The 21,412-nt window shown below is 33.7% G+C and overlaps 1 protein-coding gene across 1 annotated transcript in view; it reads right to left on the bottom strand.

The window, feature by feature from the left end:
• Window positions 1-18,210, bottom strand: part of LOC129218576 (carboxypeptidase B-like) — a 52,221-nt gene extending 34,011 nt beyond the window's left edge. Inside the window, 2 exon segments of the mRNA XM_054852889.1 lie at window positions 12,334-12,409; window positions 18,094-18,210. Of these exon segments, the coding sequence (XP_054708864.1) occupies window positions 12,334-12,409; window positions 18,094-18,161 (144 nt within the window). The 5' untranslated portion in view covers window positions 18,162-18,210.
• Between the last annotated feature and the right edge of the window lie 3,202 nt (window positions 18,211-21,412).

Genomic DNA, 21,412 nt, shown 5'->3' with positions numbered 1-21,412 from the left:
TTTAGCAATCTTGGGTCATTGTAAATGCATTTCTATGCCTGCTAGCATGATGTTGAAGCGCTAACAAGCTTCACATAAATTTATTAACTAATCCATTTTTTTTTTTTCAAAAACATGATTTTCACTTAAAAAAAAAAAGATAAAGAAATAATCAGGATTTCAAAAGACAAATGTTGGATAAGTTTCATTTGTTGTAACATTGAGGATTCGAAATCTATACATAAAAGTGGCGTTTCACGGAAAAGCGAACACTTTTTTCCACTCGCGGCAGCTCATAAGTTTCATTTAAAATAATAATTTAATGTGGCAATGAAAAGATTTTGTTGTTTAAGAAATCATAAACATATGTGTAACTACTTAAGCAAAATATTTCGTTCAATTACCCTTTAAAAATATTATCTTTAATGAAAAACGGGAAATTCTCTTAAAAAATGCATTTTCTAGTACAGGCTCATAGCAACTTTAGAAAATATTTATTTATTTCTTTATTGTTATTTATCTGTCATTTTCTAAAGAACAAGATAACAGGCATTTAACAGTGCTAAATAATACTTATTTATGCGGAGGCTTAATACAAGTACTAAAATATCATCCACTCTCCTGGTTGAGAATTTCTGGCTTAAATGCAATTTCTTGGCATCAAAAAAAAATTAAAATGTATCACTAAAATAGATTTTTACATTGCTTCAGGGTCGCCGAGAGACTAGCCTGTTGTCGATTTGGTCTCCGCCCCCTGCCCTCACCCCCTTAAAACTTTTAAAATTTATGATGTTTTTTTACCCTCCAATCGTCTGACTCCTAGTTTTCGATTAGGCTGACATGACGGGGCCGTGGTAGGCCGATCGGTAGAGTGTCGGATTCGGGGCCGGAGGGTCCTGAGTTCGAACCTCGATGGTCGAAGATCCACCGTCGTCATTAAAGGGGACTGGGCGACGTTAAATATGCTCGTGGTCTCAATGTCCTCCAAGTGAAACGATACCTCTGGGGATGCTAGTACCAGGTAGCTATTAGCTCCTGGTCTAGTTCTAAATTCTCATTAACTGTTCGATCCGGTGATGGTGCTGCCATCTATCGGTATAAAAAATAATGGAGGCAAGGCACTTAGTATGCAGTCCTCGACATAAATACAGTTGTAGTCAGTTGTAACTCGGAATCGGAATAGGCTGACATGACCTTTCGTCCGCCCTGCAATGCTTCAAGTATCCTAATTTGAGGCCAAGTTTCTTTTTTGCGTGATTGCATACATTAATTTGTTTCTTGCATAGTTAAAAACTTGTCCCCAGCATTTTGCGCTACTATCGTCCAACAGTTTTTACAGGCTTTCATGACCACAAAGTGCAACTGGCAGCTTTAATAACTTTCAGTTTTAGTAACAGCCTTCATAGTTTTGCTGGTTAAAAAAAGGAACTTTTCATGCAGAAACTTCTAAGCTTTCTAATTGGGTGTATTTATTATCAAAGTAAATAGAAAAAAAATGCGTCAGTCATTACCATCCTTACACGTAACGAGTTGCTTTTAATATTGCCGCGCATTTTTTTTTTTTTTTTTATGCTTATAAGTGAACTTTTAATCGAAATATGTACGATTTTATCAAATTATTTACGTCTCCTCAGGTAAAATACGTTAAAATGTCATTAGCATCCAGTGCAAAAGTTATAAACATGTGGATGGCAAAGACAGATTGTGGATAAAATGATACTAAATGTACTATTTCTACTATTTTAGGTGTTTGATATTTTGGAAATTATTTTTTTAAACTATGGATGCCTTTATTTCATAAGTTTACCGAAACTCATTTGAAAATTTATTGATAAGTATTTTAAAATTTTTCAACAATTTAGCATTTGTCGTATATTTGTTTTGATTTTAGATTACTAATTTAATGAAGTATTAATTTATCAATTGAGACAGTGAGAAGCAAAGGGATGTAAGCGAGCATTTTGAAGTTTTGAGTAAAACTAGTATAAAGATCCTAGGTAGGCTTTCATTGATTTTTTTTCTAAATTATGCTATACAGCAGCACCTACCAGGGCTACTAGTACTATCTCTTGCCGCAAGACAGAGGAGGGGTTCACCTACCATTTGCACTGGTTACCTCCAAATTTTTAATTTTGCCATTTACATCCCTTTGCTTCTCACTAACTCAATTGATTCATGAACCAAAATCAAGGAAAACAAAGAAAAAAATGCAGTCAAAAAATTTATCAAATTTACAAACTTAAGCCTCAACATCTAGACTAATAATAAACTAGAATAATCTAAAACTTTTCTTGGTTAACAAAAAAAAAAAAACCGCATATCTTGCCTTTCTAAAAAAAATGCTAAACTGTATCCCTTATGAAAAGTTGAAAAACTGAAATATTTGGACTACAAAACAACACCTTTCTAGAGAATTGCCCATATATGATATGTCACGTCCGCACAACATGACAGTTTTTTTTGTGGAATGGCCCAAAAGCTTGTTATACCGTTGAGAATAAAACACGAAAAGTTGAAATTCATGCTTTGAATCTCATTCCACTACTTAACGGCTTAAGGAGTTGCTGAAACTTACAAAAAAATTAAATCGATAGGGTCTGGTGGGGGAAAGTGGTCAATGGGGTAAAGTGGTCATAATTCAAATAAATGGTTATACCTTAAAAATAAATGTTCGAATGAATGTGAAAATTTTATTTTAGAGTAGTGCAGTTAGAAACTACATTTTGAATACAAAATTTTACAACTGGCAAAATTTTATTGGGTAAAAAAAAAATATTTTGAGTGATTATGAATTTTTTAAAAATATAAACACCTTTTTTAACTTCCTTGGGAAATTTTGTTTGTTTGAATTATGAACAGATTGACTGCACAGGAAGCTTCCTACATGTCTCAAGAACTCATACTCATTAGCAGTTAGCTGAATCTCTTTTGAATAATTTTTTAGAACAATTTTAGTAAGATGGGGTAAAGTGGTCATAATATTAGGTTTAACGAATATTGTTCTTTTAAAATCACTTAATCTTTAAGTATAAGGCAGGTATCAATTAAATATTAATTTCACTTAATATGTATTGTTTTTACAGTAAACAAGGTTAAATATATGAGTATATGCACATGCATACGCATATACTCCTGTAGGCACGTATATATACGTATTCGCATAAATGCACCAATAAACACGTATTTGGGTATCTCGTAGTATTTTTTATCTATACAGATATACATTCGACTATACACGTATATACCCGCTTATACTCGTACATATACGAACACTTATTTACTCAGGTAGACACGACGTATATACACGTACATGCTCTAGCTGACACTTACATACTAGCATATGATATACATGCATGCAGGGTGAGTTTAAACTCTTGGGCAAATTTTTAAAATGTGTTAGAGAGGAGGATAAGAAGCAAGAATCTTAAGAAACATATGGCCACAAACTAAACGCTGACGCGCTACATGCACGCAAAGCCAGAAACTAATGAATGCAAAACAGGTCACAAAGTTATTACAAAAAAAGACAATTTTACACAACGACTTATGAAAGTTTTAAGTCATTGATGAAACTTGCGGCCGGCATCTGTAATACATGCGTCGTAATCACTCTGTTGCAATTACGAGACTCTTGAAAAACTTTCATCAGTCGCTGCGCCTTTGTTGCGATGCGTGTATTAGAGCTACTACAGGCCTTACTTTTTAACAACTGTCTAAATATTTCTTAAGAACTAAAATGTCGGGTAAAATCATCTTTGTGTAACAAATTTGTGACCTGTTTTCATTCCATCGATTTCTGGCTTTGTGTGCATGTAGCGCGTCAACGACCATAAGTTCCTTACGATTCTTTGCTTCTTATCCTCCCCTTTCACACCACTTAGATTTTGCCCAAGATCTTGGATTCACTATGTAAGCATACATGTATATTAGCGGATATACTCGTAGATATACGTGGATACATGTACTGATGTTTACACGTAAATGTACGTATATACGTCTAACAAGTATATAATCGTGTTTACACGTAAGCATACGTATATACTTTTGCTTCCACATATATATATATATATATATATATATATATATATATATATATATATATATATATATATATATATATATATATATATATATATATATATACGTGAGTAGGCACGTACCAAACACGCACTGGATATATCCACGAATTAACTCGTGTATACCCGTATATGTATGTAAGTACACTACTGGCCGTTAAAATTGCTACATCAAGAAGGAATAATCTGAATGAAACAAAATTTTGCACACGTGATGGCAACATTGACACTAGAAAACGATTACAAAATGAAAGCAAAATGATCATTTATTACTGGAAAAATCTCACATGAATGGAGGTTTAAGTACCCTGTTGCGCCACCTCTAGTTGGAATTTAAGAACCGATACGGTCGAGCATTGAGGTACAGCAGTTTCGTACGATGTCTTACGTCTTCTCGTACCACAGTTGCTGTAAACGCGCCACTAATTTGATCAAATAAACAGGCTGTCCAATTTACCGTCTCAAGTGATCCCAGATATGCTCAATTTGTGACAAGTCACAAATCGCAGACCAGAGCATCACGCAGACCAGAGAAAGTGATAATGCGGAAGAGGAAATCCTTTTACACCCTTGCTGTGTTTGACCGAGCATTGTAATGTTAAAAAATATTTCCTGGGAGCCCCGTCGTGAGTGCTAACACGTATGAGTTTGATCGAATTAGTGACACGTTTACAGCAATTGTGGTACGAGATGACGCAGGATATCGTAGGAGACTGTTATGTCTCAATGCCCGATTGTTTCGCTTCAAGTACATCGTACATTCACGCTATAGGTGGCTTAACCGGGTACTTAAACCTCCATTTATTCGAGATTTTTCCAACCATAAATGATCAATTTGCTTTAATTTTGTAATCACTTTCTAATGTCAATTTTACTATCACGTATGTAAAATTTAGCTTCATTCTGGCAATTTCTTCTTGGTGTTGCAATTTTAATGGCCAGTAGTGTATCTATGTACACTTATATATGCGTATATGCGTCGACTATACACATATATACTCAGAAACTCAGGTATGCACATATATACTCGAGATACATGTGCAAACACGCAAATGATGTTCGTTTTGCGCGTATATACTCGCATATACACGTGACTCGTATATACTCGTGTAGACACGTATACACTCCTGTAGGCAATCACGTATACATGCTTATACGCTCGTGTATACACGAATATACTTGAGTAGGCACATGCATGCATGTATCTGATGTATACATGTATTTATTCATATATGAACATGTTTACTCTTGTTTAAACGACACGTATATACTCGTGCATACCCGCATATACTCGTACATGTACTTGTAACTATAAAAACAACCAAAATATACAAATAATAGGGTTATTTGTAACAGTTTTGTAGCTGTTTTTAACTATGACCACTTTACCCCATGCTATGACCACTTTCCCCCACCCCATGGGGTAAAGTGGTCATAAATACAAAGGGAAATGAAAATGTTATAAAACTACTTAAATCAATATTTTTTTTACTGAAATTCAATGTACGTGTTCTTTAATAATGCAATGTAAAATAATAACAAAAAAAATTGAAGTATTTAAAGAATTTATTGTATTTATTATCCACGTAAGTTGAAAACCTACGATTTTATGACCACTTTACCCCACCAGACCCTATCAAACTTAACTTAGTTTAGCTCTCTCCCTTCTTCACAATAAAAAATGTTAGAAATATATCATGATAGAACTATTTCTATGGCATTAATGTCTGAGTGAAAGCTATCATAACTATCGGGAAATTTATAAAAATGACAGCAGTTTTAAGTAAAGTGATATATTACGTAAGCTTTAATAAAGAATAAAACATATGAACAAAAGGAACTAGAAATAAAATGCTTTGAAATTGAACTTAAAAAGACCGTTGAATCTCGATAACTCGAAGTCCGGCTAAAATCTTCGAGTTATTGGTAGTTCGAGTTATGAGCAGCTTTTTCAAGAGTATGGGGCCCAACAAAAACTTAGAGTTATAAAACTTCGAGTTATCGCTAGTTGACTGTATTTTCCTTTTATCATATTTTCAGTGCATGCCATTTCGAATTCTGTAGTAGACTAGTTTAAAAAATAGTGTACAGGTTCATTAGTATTAGAAATAAATTGTTAGTCGAATATTATTTCAAAACGTGTTGAAATATTCAACGAATATCAATATAAAGCCAAGAACTTCCTTTTGTTTTCATTTTCTGTGATATCTGAAGAAACAAGGTTTGTCTGCAGTCATATATAGAAACAAGTTATTACTATGATTTTTCAAAAACCTCGAGCTAATCCCTTTCATTAAAAAAATTTTTTTAACCCGGTGACTTATAATTTTTAGGACGTATCATACTCCTTTCAGCAATTGAAATATCACCTTTTTTTTTTTTTTTTGAAAAAAAAAATGCAGACTATGTTTCAATAGAAGTAAAGTTAAAACATTTTTTTTTAATGATAATGTTTCCTTTTTAGCATGCTAAAGCTTTCTCTAACATTATTTGTGTTTATCTGATTCTTAACCAGAGAACAATTTGTTAAGTTGTTTGAAAATTTTTCGAAGAAAAAACGTCAACTGCGATTTTTCGTTACGTATTAAAGATTTTTGCTGTTCATAAGGTACGCTGTAAAAGTAAAAAATATTACGGAAACTTGTGGTTGAAATTGGATACCTAACTGATTCATTGGTTCTATATAGATTTCTCATCGCAGAAATATGATATTAGTTTTCCTTTTCTGCAAAGCTTATTATTAATTAAAATCTAGATATGTTCACATCCTGTAGTACATTTGTGAAGAAATTTTGGTAGACTTATCCGTAATTTGATGAATCAATGTTATCTGTGAATTGCTGGGATAACAACCGTAGAAGAACATAAAATACTTTTCCAATGAGTGCAATTTTCTCGTAATTTTTAGTAAGTTATCTCAATATCAGATATTCCTATTTAAAAAAAAATTCAGATACTTTTTATCCAAACTATAACTGGAGCTAACAGAAAAGTAAGACAATCGATTTTTAGTGCTTTTTTTTCAGATTTAAATCTTTAAAATCATGAGAACAGAATAAAACGAACTTCAGTTGTTATAATATAACAATAATGAGCTACACTTTCAACACTGAGCTTTTAATTTAACTGCTATTGTCAGCTAGCATCCATTGGTTATTAACCTGCTTTGATTGTTTGTTGAAATAAATAACACAATAACGACTTGAAGCATTTTCAACTTAATTTCCTCATTTGTATGTGCATGCCAGAAGCAGGATTAGTGCACTGAATCGCAGAACATAAAAATCTCATCATGCACAAATTGAATCTAACCATTTCTTTGAGTAGAGTGTTGATTAATCATTGGACTTGACATCATCGGGAACATTCAAATGATGAACAGCTGAAAGAGATGCATCACAATGCGATGTTTGTTTATGTCGCTCAAGTACCAATCGATGGAAAACAATGAAAGTTTAGTCCTTGATCTCTCTACTTGAAAAGAGAAAGTGTATGGAGCGAGATAAGATTGAGAAGGTGTTGAGTGTTGCTCTTCGTTTTCAAGCATTCGACGAAATGTCGAAACTTATCAAAAGTAGTGGCTATCACGACCGTGTCCAAGGGCAGGGTTTTAAGGGGTTAAACCCCTCTCATTGGGGGAAAATAATAAGTCGAATGAGGATAATGGATATTTCACTCAAGTTGACTGTCATGTGAAAGTTTGCGTTCAGTGTTTTTTTTTTTTTCTTTTAACTTTCTTTCTGAAAATTGTTTGTCTGCTATATTTACAACTTTACCAACTGAGATACTATTTCGGAAAACTATGGTGGAAAAACTGCTGAATCATCTACCAATACAAATATTGCTTATTGTAAAGAGGTTATGATGAATTTGGCAGGTATGAAGATGCACTGATTCTGTTGGGTAAAGTAATTTACATCTACAATAAGCTCTTTCTTGAGTTTATTAAACATTATTTTAGAACAAAGAAGCTGACATACATTCAACACAAAAAAAAGAATTTATGGAGATCTTTTAAAACTTATTTCAATGAACAGATTTAATTAAAAAGTAACAAACAAGTTTTGATTAAAATGAACCTGTAAAATGAAGGAATACTTTGGTCACTTCCACAGTCGGAATTATCCTTCTAGGGGGAGGTGGTGCAGCAGTTCTTATAGGTGTTTTTATATAGGTTATATAGGTGTATAGATTATAGGTGGATCGGCAATTTGTCGTAAAACTAAAGGTTATGGGGGGTTGAATTCCCCCCCACCCCCTTCCACAGGTAATATTAAAACCCCTCCCTTTATGAAAATGTGGACACGGATCTGAGTTGCTTCACAAAGCCCGCCGTTAAACACTTTTCAGTGGGAACATATTAAATTAGTCTTAAGTTCAATAGGGCGTACCGATAAGGGGTGGATATTTCAGATAAGCTATATCTAATAGCAAAGCAACGTTGTGCTTCGGAATCCTAAATATAGTAAAAGTAATTGTAATATGTCAAACTCCACTATAATGAACTGTCTGTGGACCCAGCAATAAGTTCACTGAATCCAATGGTTCACTATATCCAACTTCTTTGCAGAACTATTTTCTCCACATGGGAAAAATAGTTGATTATAAATTATTAACTGATAAAGTTAAATAAATTCGTAAAACGATTAAATATTTGAAAGGGAAAATTAGTTATTTAATAAAATTTGATTTGCTTTCAGTATTCTGTACAGATTATTGGCACATCCAATTTTCCATTCCACAAATTGCAAAGTACAATAGACCCTCGTTTTACGCGAGGGATACGTTCCACGGAAATGCCGCGTAAATCAAAACCGCGTAAATTGAAACCTAATACTAGTGTTAAAATAGGGGTTTGGTTCCGTAGATAACAAAATACTTCATTCTAGTGATGACTAACTGTATAATAAGTTTAATGTGTACTTATATCGACTTTTATCCACAACATGCATTAAAAAACATTAATTAATTTTGTGTTGTTTATAAAGAGGAGCTGGCTGTGATAGTCTTTTGGCAGTCATTAAGAATTTTTTTCTGTAATTCTTTGCAGAGCATTAACGCATCCATGATCACTTGCGTCATTTCCATGATAGAATCTTCCTTCACTAACAAATCAGAAAGATCATTTCTATTGTCTAGGAATGGCTCAAAATGTTCAATGTGAACGTTTTTGGTTCTGTGTCATCGATGTCGCTATCCTCGTTGCTTTTGTCCACCTTTGTCACTCCTAGTGCTCTACAGCACTAGAAGTGACACCTAGCTCTTCTTCCAGTGAGTTCTGAACTGTGTGAGTTTGATAACTTTACTTCTGGAAAGAGGTCTGGAACGTATCGCGTAAAATGTCTCCAGTGGCCCAAAGCTCGATTATTAGCACTCCAAAACGCTGTTGATTACGTGTAATCTGAAACCTTTAAAAGTTTGGAGTTTGAAAGAGGGGAAAATTTTATCTGTTTGCATTGCCGCATTCGCGTAAAACCGAAAGTCATCCGCGTAAAATAAAATTAAGGTATCAAATCTTAAACCACGTATAATCGAAACCGCGTAAAACGAGGGTCTACTGTATCCCATAATTTATCTTGTTGGCATTCTCTACAGAAATATATGTTTTTTTATATCTCTTCTTATGTCTCTTTCTGTATCATCACCCTTTTGCTTGACTTCTGATATTCAACGTCATCATTTGTAGGAGCACCAGAAGAGCACACTTCATCATCGACAGATTCGACGTGCTCAGTAAAAAAGTTCACATAATGCTTTTCCAAAAAGAGGTATAGATATGTTTGCTTCGTCGTTTTGTCCTCCAACAGTATCTTTTAGTGTTGGATGATTGAAAAAGAGAATCTGTGAAAACAAAATTTGAGTCCATTATAAAAGAACTCCAATTTCTTTGCTGTTAACTATGGGCGTATAAAATAGCATTAGGGAAATGGGAGTTTGGACGGTACCAATAACAAAGTTCACTGCAACAGAGTGTTCACTGTATCCTTGGTTCATTATATCGGGGTTGGACTGTAGATATGTTACTGCCATAGCCCAAAGTTCGGCCAGTTCTTGAATTGGGCAGCAAAATTCACTTTTTGGCAAAGAGATTTGACCAAAGTCCGAAATACTTGCCATTACTACTGTAAATTCTACACTGGTGTGCAATACTTAAGCAACAAGTGGTTTTTCGGCCACAGCTCCCGAACAAAGTATAAGATAACCTTGAAATTGCAGTATAATATGCACGTAATTCAGTAGAAAGACTATTTGTATGCAAATTTCAGAAATAAAACGTCTTAGGTGATGTAAGTGTACGTAAACCTTGTGGGTCGGCGCGCGCAGGTCAAAGCTGCGATAAAAGGATGAAGAGCACCGTAGTTAAAGACATTCGCTGCAAGTGCAAGTGATTTGTTTTGTGAAACATGTCTTCAAGTGATCATTTAGACGACTTTATTTGAGGACGAATGATTGGGAAGCTTGACGAGGGGCGTAGTGTGACCAGTGTCGCCGAAGAGTTCGGGATCAACAAAAGTGTTGTTTCTCTTGCTTGGAATGTCTTTAAAACTACTGGTACAGCTGTTCGGAAATTTGGCGGTGGCCATCCAAGGAAAACAACACCAAGAGATAACCGTTACATTGTCGTACAGGCGAAAAGAAACCGTTTTCAGTCAGTGAGCGCCATATCTCAGCAACTGTGCACAGTCACAGGACGATAAGTATCAAGATTTACAGTGGCCAGACGCCTCCACAAAGGTGGCTTTTTTGCTAGATGTCCTGAACGCTGCATACCTTTAAAAGTTAGCCATCGGCGGCACCGTTTAAAGTGGTGCAGAGAACACGAAACCTGGACACCTCGTCAATGGAGTCGTGTCCTCTTCACAGATGAGACTGCTACAAGCGATTCTCAACGTCAGTTGATCTGGAGAGAGGTTGGAGCTCGATTTCATCCCAATAACATTGCGGAAAGAGATCGTTACGGTGGTCCTGGAGTTCTCGTCTGGGGTGACATTATGTTGAACGGGCGGACTGAGCTTCAGATCTTCAGGTTCTGTAACTGGAGATCGCTACTGCAATGAGATAATCCTACCCCATGTGCGTCTGTTCCGAGGGACCATTGGACCAGACTTCATTTTTATGGATGACTATGCCCGGCCACATCGTACTGCTAATGTTCAAGAGCTACTGGAAAGTGAAGATATCAGACGAATGGATTGGCCAGCTTATTCTCCAGATCTAAATTCCATAGAGCATGTGTGGGATGCATTAGGGAGACGTCTTGCGTCACGACAGTATCTTCCTGGTAACACCCATCAGCTGAAAGATGCGTTAAAGGAGGAATAGAGACGTTTACCCCAAGAACTCCTGGATAATCTGGTGCTTTACAGGGAGAGACGATGCAAAGCAACAATTGCAGCAAGGGAAGGGCATATCCCATACTAGAGAACATCTGCCAGTTGTACTTACGCTTCTGGCAATCATGTGTAACGCCACTATATGTCAAAGAAAGCCTTTTTTTGTTCCATACCCTACTTTAAGCTTTATATTCATTTCTGCGCCATTATTCTTTGTTTTGCACACCAGTGTACTTTGGCTGACCATTGCGCGAAGAGACTAATAATTCTTGACCAAAGCTCGAAGTTGGAAATGGCTTGTTTCATGAATAATGTAATAGACTTTTGGTTGTGTAGAATTGACAATTTAAAATCAAGAAATCGAATAGTGGAGACTCGGTGTGTTTTACGTCAGCGGTGATTTGCCATTTCGATCTGCTTGTGCCGCCTAGTGACATTCAGCCCACAGGTTGAGAATTACTGGCCTAACAGCGACAGTACTCTATTCGTAAAATATAATTGTATAAGTAGCCTCGTATTGCATTGAATGTGTCTCTCAGACAATATTATTAAGTAATAATTCTGAACAAACAAAAATCATTCCGATATCTAATACGGTTTGTATTAGAGACAAATAAAATCCATAAATTGAGCAAGACTCTGTTAACTCGTAAAACGTTTAATTTTTTTTCAGTTTTTTAGGGACTGTTTTTTTATTAAATTCTTCTACAATTTCGAACTTTTAAACAGCAACATGCACTATATATCTGAAACTAAACAAACCGAGGCAACCGTCGCATTTCAACATAAACTCGGAGTTCTAGATCTATCTTTAAATGGCAACAGGTTTCAGTATTAACTATTTGAATAGAACCATTCAAGCGTAGCAGTAAATTTTGATGAAAAGTCTTAAAACACTAACCGTACGAATTCGTGGAGTGTATAAAATATAACATTTTACTTACCCCATAGTCGGAGCGTAGATTTTCCAAGAAAGATATGTGCTCTTTCGTAGAGGGAGAAACTGTTAGAACTTTATGCCTATAAATGCACGAATAAAAGCCTTGTATTAATGATACTTTTGCAGCTGAAAGTATAATTAGTTTATCTAACCGTAAAAAATAATTAAATTAACAAATTTAAACTGAATAAATAAATGTTCCACCACTAAAAAGAAATACTTGACCATTCCAAAAAGTTCTAGGTAACGTCAAACAAAATCATGCTTGATGTAAATAACTATCAGAATGTAAAGAATGTTATAAAAATTAGGTGCTGCAGGTTTCTATAACCAATACCAACAGCTTATATTATATGAGTATGCATTAAACCATCTTTAAAATAAGATTCAATGTTCCACCAAGAAAAATGTGAAATGTAGTTAAATGTAGCTGTAAATATCTTGTTGGTGATGAGTTTCACCAATGTAATGGTTTTTTTACAAGACCCAGTTTGTAAAAACACCATTACATAGTTGTAACTAATCACCAATAATATGCTTACAGCTAAATGTTTCTACATTTAATCAATTTCTTGGGAAAACATTGAATTTCACTTTAATATCTGTGTACAAGAAATTATTTCCAGAAAAAGAAAATCGAAGTAGGAAAATGTGGGGCAAGGTGGAAATGGTGAAATATTTGCTCTATTTTAGCGCCACCTATTTGGTAATATTTTAATCATGTAGTAACATATGTAGTGTATTTCAGTCAGGAAACATTTACCCCTGAAGATCTAAGCAAATGATAATGCAAGCAACGTTGTTAAAATTGATATTCACATTGTAATATTTTGTTGTGAATCAAAAATTACCTTTTTTACTGTAAAATTATAAAGATCTTGATAACATTTTAATCATTAATTGATACGTTTTAGCATTTGATGCAATATTTATTTATTTTATACTGAGCTTATTTGTAGTTTTTTTTTTTTTTTTGCAAAAATTAGTCAAGTGTGTGCGGTCAAAGTGGATGGTAAGAATCTTCGAGGACCGGTCCGATTTTTCAAGCGGATCATTACTGGTCAGTAAAACAATAGTTGAAAATTCCTGCCAAGTTGAGGAATGATGGGGAAAATCCTTTCTTAAATCACTCACCTATTCATTTAATAATTCACTTACTTATTCATTCATTCATTTATTGTTTCTCATATATTAATTAATTAATGCATTTATTTATTTTTGTGTTTCATTATATTTTTAGTTATTAATTCATTATTTTATTTACTCATTCATTTGATCAAAATATTTTTATTTTCCAAACACAAAATATTCCATTTGAACATATTTTAATTTTCACTTTGCTCCATTGAAAAAAGGGAACATTCCACTTTTTTAAGGTAAAAATTGATTGCCAAAAGCTAAAAATAATGTTTTAATGTACGTTTCATTAGAAAATACATTGTTCTTTGGTTATGTAGGGCAAAGTGAAATAGTAAAGATTACTTACTTTTTCTCAAAATGAACAAATTGGAATTTTTTTTTTTTTTTTTGAAAACTGCGATGCATAAGGAAATAACAACATATTTTATGATAAAACTTGAATTGAAACATTATTTTTTATTTTTGTCAGTAAATTTGTACCTTCAAAAAAAGATGGAAATATTTCATTTATTTTTTCATGGGGCAAAGAAAAAAAATAAAATATTTTTCTAAAGAAATCGTTTCTATTCGATTGTTAAAGATATTTTTGATCAAATACATGAGTAAATAAAAGAATGAATGAATAAATAAAAATGAAATGAAACAATAAACGAATAAATAAATAGATAAAAACTTAATGTATGAGAAAAATTAAATGAATGAATAAAATAGAGAATGAATGAATGTAAAAGGAACTTTTTTAATGAAATAATGTAAGTGAACAACTAATTAATGAATACGAGTGGTTTTATAAGAGACTGAATAAGTAAATGAAATGAACTATTTCACTTTGCCCCGCATGCACTTGACTAACTGTACAAATCAGTTGAAATACAAATGAGCTTAAAATTAAACAAAAAAGCACTGCACCGAATATCAGTATATCTCAATAAATATTTAAAAATGTTACTAACAATAACTTTATCGATTAGTAATAGCGAAAATAATTTTTGATTTACAACAAAATATTACAATTTGAGTATCCATTTTTGAAAATTGCTTGTATTATAATGCTCTTTGATTTTAGAGGTAATTTTTTCTTGACTGAAATAGACTACATGACTGACATAAACGACTGAGCTGGAGGTGTGTTTCATGTATTTCTGCCTTACCCCTGGCTATAGGGCGGTAACTTACTGAAAATACCAATGCTTTGCCTTCAATGTTCGAGTTGAACCGAACCATTGCTTCGGTCTCTTTTCTGGTCAGCGCTGATTCTATATTAGCTACCAGTTGTTTGGCACTCTTGGCTTCCTTAAGAGGTTTCCACCTCCAGCTCAGTCACTTCCTATGCCGGGCTGATGAGTGCTAATAAGCACGGAAACCGCAGTCCTCGGCTGGAACGACTGAGCTGGCGGTGTATTTCATACTACATGTGTTGATACATAGTTAAACTATTAGTAGGCAGGTGGCGCTAAAAGCGGAGTAAATATTTTTCCTTTTTTTTTCCTGAATCGACATGAACTGAGCCCTCTTTTAACTTTAGTTCCACTAGCAATCCGTGTTTCATGTCTTCAAAATTCAAGGGGAATGATGATTTTAATAGAGCTGAGAATCACTCGATAACTTCTGTTATATGTTTCCAAAAAACTTTTCGTTACCCCTTTAGAATAACCCTGAAAAACATGACATACACCGCCAGCTCAGTCATTTCCACCCGAACACTGCACTTTCGTGCTTATTAGCACTCATCAGCCCGGCATAGGAAAGTGACTGAACTGGAAGTGGAAAACCTCTTAATTAAGCCAAGAGTGCCAAACAAACTGGTAGCTAATACAGAATTCGCACAGACCAGACGAGTGACCGAAGCAATGGTTCGGGTAACTCGAAGATTGAAGGCAAGGCATGGTATATTCAGCGGTAATTTCTTGAAAAACAATTTTTATTTAAGTGCTATTTACTAAAAAAACAGGTAAAACTTGTAAAGTTATCGCAACAAATGCTCGCAACAAAATACCATTCATAAGGTTCGTGGGAGGTCCTTTTTATAAAAACAACTGGGTCAAATTCTCAAGTAGCAACTAAGCTTTCTTTCAAAGATACATTAGTATAAAAATTGACTTTTGGGACACGTTTTATGTAGTTGGGTCAGTATTGCTTTACAATTAATTGAGAAAAATTCAAGTTCAGATGCTTTTCAATATTTTTGAGTATAACATCTTAACTCCTATGAACACAACGCAGATTACGCTTTATTTACTAATAATAAAGCTGAAAGTCTGTATGTCTGGATCTCTGTATATCTGTTACGCGCATAGCGCCTAGACCGTTCGGCCGATTTTTATGAAATTTGGCACAAAATTAGTTCGTAGCTAAGGGGTGAGCATCTCGAAACGATTTTTCGAAAATTCGATTTCGTTCTTTTTCTATTCCAATTTTAAGCCCATTTTACCGAGCAAATTATCATAACATGAAGGAATAAATTATCATAACATGGATGAGTAAATTATCATAACATGGATGAGCAAATTACTATAACATAAGGAGAGCAAATTAGCATAGCCATATTGGCGAGACATTCATCATCCATTATTTGTAAACATACAGGCGAACCAAATGACCTTTTAATTTTCTACTGCGGGCAAAGCCGTGCGGATACCGCTAGTAAAACGTATAATTGAACTAACCCAGTACGGAAAACAAATTTTACATGGAGGAAAATATTAAACTTATGAAATCCGTATTTGAAATATTTACAATCTTAAACCATATTTTATGCTAATGAGAAATGATCTGAAAGATCTTTTATATGAATATTTAAAATTTTCGTTCCAAATAGTCAACAGTAATTTCTTTCACAAAAAAATCATTTTTCTGTCTCATAACATTACTGGGAGAGAGACGAGGATGGAAAAGCTTTTGTGGCAACAAAAACCACAAATAATATATATAAACGTAACCAACTAAGTAACTTTATCAGTAATTTTGTTTTACGAAAAAAAAAATTTTCTGGCTCATAACATTTCTGGCCGAGAGATGACGAGTGAAAAGTTTTTTTGGCAACAAAAACCATAAGTTATAAACGTATAAGCACTAAAAAAATTGTATACACGTGTTTCGGGATTATGAAGAATCTTTTCTCAGATCAAAATATTTAAGCTTATGGATGAATGTCGGATGTCTTTTATCACAAAACATCGTATGTTTTACACTGAAATAGGGGTTTTGACAATTTTTACTGCTATTTGTACACTGTTAAAAATTTTCCGGAAAATTTACGGTAATTGTTACTGGCATCCATGTTGCCAGTAACTATTACCGTAAAAATCAAATGTTACTGTAAAATTTTACGGTTTCCTCGGTAGGCCACAGCAACCAGTTGGCGCTGGGATCGCTTATTTCTCCGGTATAAATTACCGTAAAAATCAGCGATGCGTCGGCGATGCAATTTTACAGTAACAATTACCAGAAAATCTTCCTGAATTTTTAACAGTGTATGTTTAACATTAATTTAATATTTGTGATTGTTAGTTGGTTCATTTTTGAAAGTTTCCGGTAAAAAAGGCGTTCTCTCTGGAAATAGGTATACCCCGAAATAATTTGCTGAATTGTTATCTATTTTTACAATGCTTCGGTAATAATTGGATCCTATGTTAGCCATGGTAGCTTTTTATACTCTCATAGTCTCTAGTGTAGTGTCAAAATGTCACTTAGACGATTCCTTTTAATAACTATAAATAAAATCATTGTGCTTGAACTGTAATTTTGAAAAATGTTGCACACACAGTATTTAAACGCAATCGCTATCAAACCAGAGTGAAGAAACGTCATTTAATTTTCATGAAGCGAAATTTTACTCTTTTATTCTCTAAAGCACAAGGTTTTAACCCCTTCAGTCGGAATTATGAAATATTTGATCAAAAATGTTGATATTTGGTACACAGTGTACTATGGTAAAGGGTATCTTATAGACAAAATTTTGAGTTTCTAGGAGAAAAATTAAAGAGTTATGGCACGTCCAATACTCCGGACTTATATTTTGAAATCAATATTTCATATACAAAAACGATAAAATACCAAACAAACTTCATTATAAAATGTTCTACAAACAATTATAAAACATAATATAAGCGTTTGAAACGATTAATTAAAAATTATATATTTTTTAAAAAATCAGGAAAAAACCTCGCTTTTCAGATGAAAATCTATGGTTGGAAAAATGAGTCACTCTCTATCTCTCAATCCTTATATGTCAGTGTTGTCAATCCCAAAACAAAAAAACTATTTCACAGATTATAATAAGTAGAATGTAAAGAGTCAACTACAAAAAAAAATCAACTAATTAAATCAATTATTAAATGATTAGCAGCTGTTTAAAGTGTATGTCCGGTGTACCGGACACCAGGTCTGAAGGGGTTAAAGAAATAAAAAACCGAAGTTATGCATTTATCCTTAGCTCCTAACATTGCATATTGAATTTCAAAAAGCTTAAATAAAAGTTAAAACTCTTTGTTAAGTTTTCGCGGTTTCTTAACATCTATCATACAGCGCATAGAAAGTAAAGTTAACAGCGAAACCTTCCTAATCCCGAACAGTTAAGCTTTATTACGAAGCGATTTTTTTTAAAGAAAGTGGAATCAATTACCCTGTGTAATCAACCCTGCTGGAACAGGCGAGGGTGCACAAAACGAAGAAGAATAGTTGTTTGAACATGGCGAAGGACGACACGGGATGACGAACTCGTCAGAACACTCCGATCAGCCCTATTTAATAACTTTTGAGAGAGGATAAAAGGCAAAGTTTCAGATAATACTAATCACTTCTTATCTTCAAGTCCTGTTCCGAGGAACAATAACATATTGTCCGAAATGATTTTCATTTTTCTCTTCGATTTATCAGGTGCTTCTGACACAAAATTTGAAAAACAAAGCCGAAGAAGAGAAAATGCCCGTTCAAAATACGATTTAATGAGCTTCAGTTCACAATATAAGATATCACTAGTTTTCCGCTAAAATCAAAGTGCTTTTTCTTAAAATTGCATCTTTCGTTAAATGACATTTTAGTGTTGGGAGCGTGAACGGGGATGCGTGGTTCAGAGAGAATTGAACGAAATGAACATGGCTTGCTTCAAACTGAGAAAATATCCGTATTAGGTTCATTAGAAGAACAAATAGCTATTTTTCTATTCTTAGAACGTTTTACAAATCTGATAAATCAACTTAATTTACTATAAAATCCCAATTCATTATATTCAAAATTACACCCCTGGTGTGAATTTCTAACGAACTTCCGTTCCTCAGTGTTGGAGGGCCATTGTACCAGTTTGTTTTTTAATATAAATGTTTCAGTAAGTAAAACAGTAAAAAAAAGTAATTATTCTTTTATGTACCCGGTTTTATCCAACCAGGTCAGATAAAACCGGGTACTTGTATACTGCCAAAAAATAATTTATTTACCCTCTAAAATACTTCTTTATCATTCCAAACGACTTCTTTCTCATTGAAAAATACTTATGTTTTGAGCTAAAGACCTAATATGTCATTCAAATAGAAATTGAAGCAATTAGCAGTTCAGAGAAAAAAAAAACATTTTGGGACCCGGTTTTGGCCAGCTTTTCCTTTTAAGATCTAATTCATCATTCAAATAGAAATTGAAGCAACTAGCAGTTCAGAGAAAAACAAAAATATTTTTGGGACCCGGTTTTGGCCAGCTTTTCCTTTTAAGATCTAATTCATCGTTCAAATAGAAATTGAAGCAATTAGCAGTTCAGAGAAAAACCAAAACATTTTGGAACCCGGTTTTGGCCAGCTTTTCCTTTTAAGATCTAATTCATCATTCAAATAGAAATTGAAGCAATTAGCAGTTCAGAGAAAAATAAAAACATTTTGGGACCCGGTTTTGCCCAGCTTTTCCTTTTATATACGAATGCATGTGTTACATAGGCACAGAAGCTTCATTCCAAAGTGAAAAACAGCTGAAAGAAATCAAATCAAATAACGATATACGGCAAAACTGAAATCAAATTCGTTGTTTTCATTTTCAGTGGTACAGTAAAACCTGTAAAGTTGACCACCTTTGTAAGTTGGCCACCTGTCTAAGTTGACCGCTTTTGTCAGGAACGGAATTAGTCCTATCTTATGTAATGAAGGAAAACCTCTGTAACTTGACCACCTCTCTATCTTGACCACTAATATACACCAGCTTTGGTTTGGAGTATTGTAAAAAACCCTTTGTAAGTTGACCACTAGGCAAAAGCATTAGATTGTACTAAAAGTTTCATCAGTTATGCCTCAGATAAGTAACCAGACATTTTAGAAAAACCTATGAATGTTTATGTTTCCATCGAAAAACATTGGGCTAATGTTAAGTCCCAGAAAATGAGCCAAACTTCAATAAGGAGTTATTTTGCTGAAAAATAGATTACTATGGTTACAAATGTACAAGAAAAAATCAAATGAAGAATTTGAGTCACTTTTGACTTGTTATGAAATTTTAGGAATTGTTAATATCAAGTAAGTAGTTTTTCATAAGCAATGAGGCATTTTTTTTTTTTTTCGTTTTGATCAATTCACAGAAATTTTAAATTTGTATGATACTTTACGCGTCTCATTCTGATAAATAATCTCTAAAAATATTTAAACAACTTTTTTTCTTATTGTTTTAAAGTAATGTTAAATAATGAAATGAGTTTAGAGTATTTCAATTAGCTAAAAAATAAATGCATGGGACAAAAAATGACAAAAAAAAAGTTTTCATTACTACCCTCTATAAGTTGACCACCTGTCTAAGTTGACCACCAAAGTACTGCACCGCAAGTGGTCAACTTATACAGGTTTCACTGTAATAAGATTCCCGCTTCCTTTGTCATTTAACAGGTGTTCTAAGGTAGCTCCTTATCAGTCGAGGAAATAAGCAAATTTTAATCGCCTGAGATATTTGGTGACATAACCGACTGCACTATATTTTTAAAAACTGACGTCAGTAACAAAAATCTGTAGAAAGAAATCTGTTACAAAATACAAATACTCGAAGATAGCGTAAAATGTTTTTATCTTCACCATCATCAAGGATTATGTTAAAAGAGTGTTCCAGATTTTTGGTCTTATCTTTTTAACTATACTTATTCTTTCAAATTCTAGATAATGTTCAGATTTTTCAAAAGGCAAAGGAAATCTGAAATTGCCTACGTTTTCTTCAAAAATTTATTAGTTTTAAAACATGGAAGGTATTTGCAATGAAAAAAAAATACTTTGTAATTTTTCTCTTTGATAAATATTTTTTATTATAATTTCTTCCCTTTTTTTATCATAATTTAAAAGATAAGTTTTCCTTTTATTTTTTATTATTATTTTTTTAATTTTAAAATCAGATGCCTTCCTGGGGACAGTTGGGGTGGTTGCAAACATAATTCCAATGTTTCAACTTAGATTCTTCCCTATCAACATTTTCTAAGAGTAACTGATTGGGAAAAAATTGACTTTTATGATTTTTGTTAGTGGATTAAATCACCGTTATCTCTACCCCATCGTGTTCCCTTTTACCCGCATAGACTAGAGAGCAAATGGAAACTGATTTCTTTCCCCATGAGGTGAGAAAATCGCAATATACAAAATCAATTTAGAACCATACGACGTTCCACACCATAATACTTCAACTGCGCCTCATATGTTGCATGCAACTAGCTCCAAATGTAATTTATTATTTTTTTTTTTAAATCACCCTTTTTTTACTTCCTTTTACAAAAAAGGAAGTACTGTATTCGCGAAAAAAATTTCGCTCAAAAATCGGCCTTAATTTCCATTTCGCGCACCCCCGAATGAACGTTGAATTTATTTTTCAACCCGACCACACGTGGATATATGCCTAGGAACGTACAGACACCCGAAATATCCATTTTGACGATCCCCGAGTTAATTACAACGAGTTTTCTCGTGACGTCTGTATGTACGTATGTATGTGCGTAT

The sequence above is a fragment of the Uloborus diversus genome, chromosome 3, assembly GCF_026930045.1.
Source record: "Uloborus diversus isolate 005 chromosome 3, Udiv.v.3.1, whole genome shotgun sequence".
Taxonomy (NCBI): Eukaryota; Metazoa; Arthropoda; class Arachnida; order Araneae; family Uloboridae; genus Uloborus; species Uloborus diversus.
This window is presented reverse-complemented; position numbering and strand designations above follow the sequence as displayed.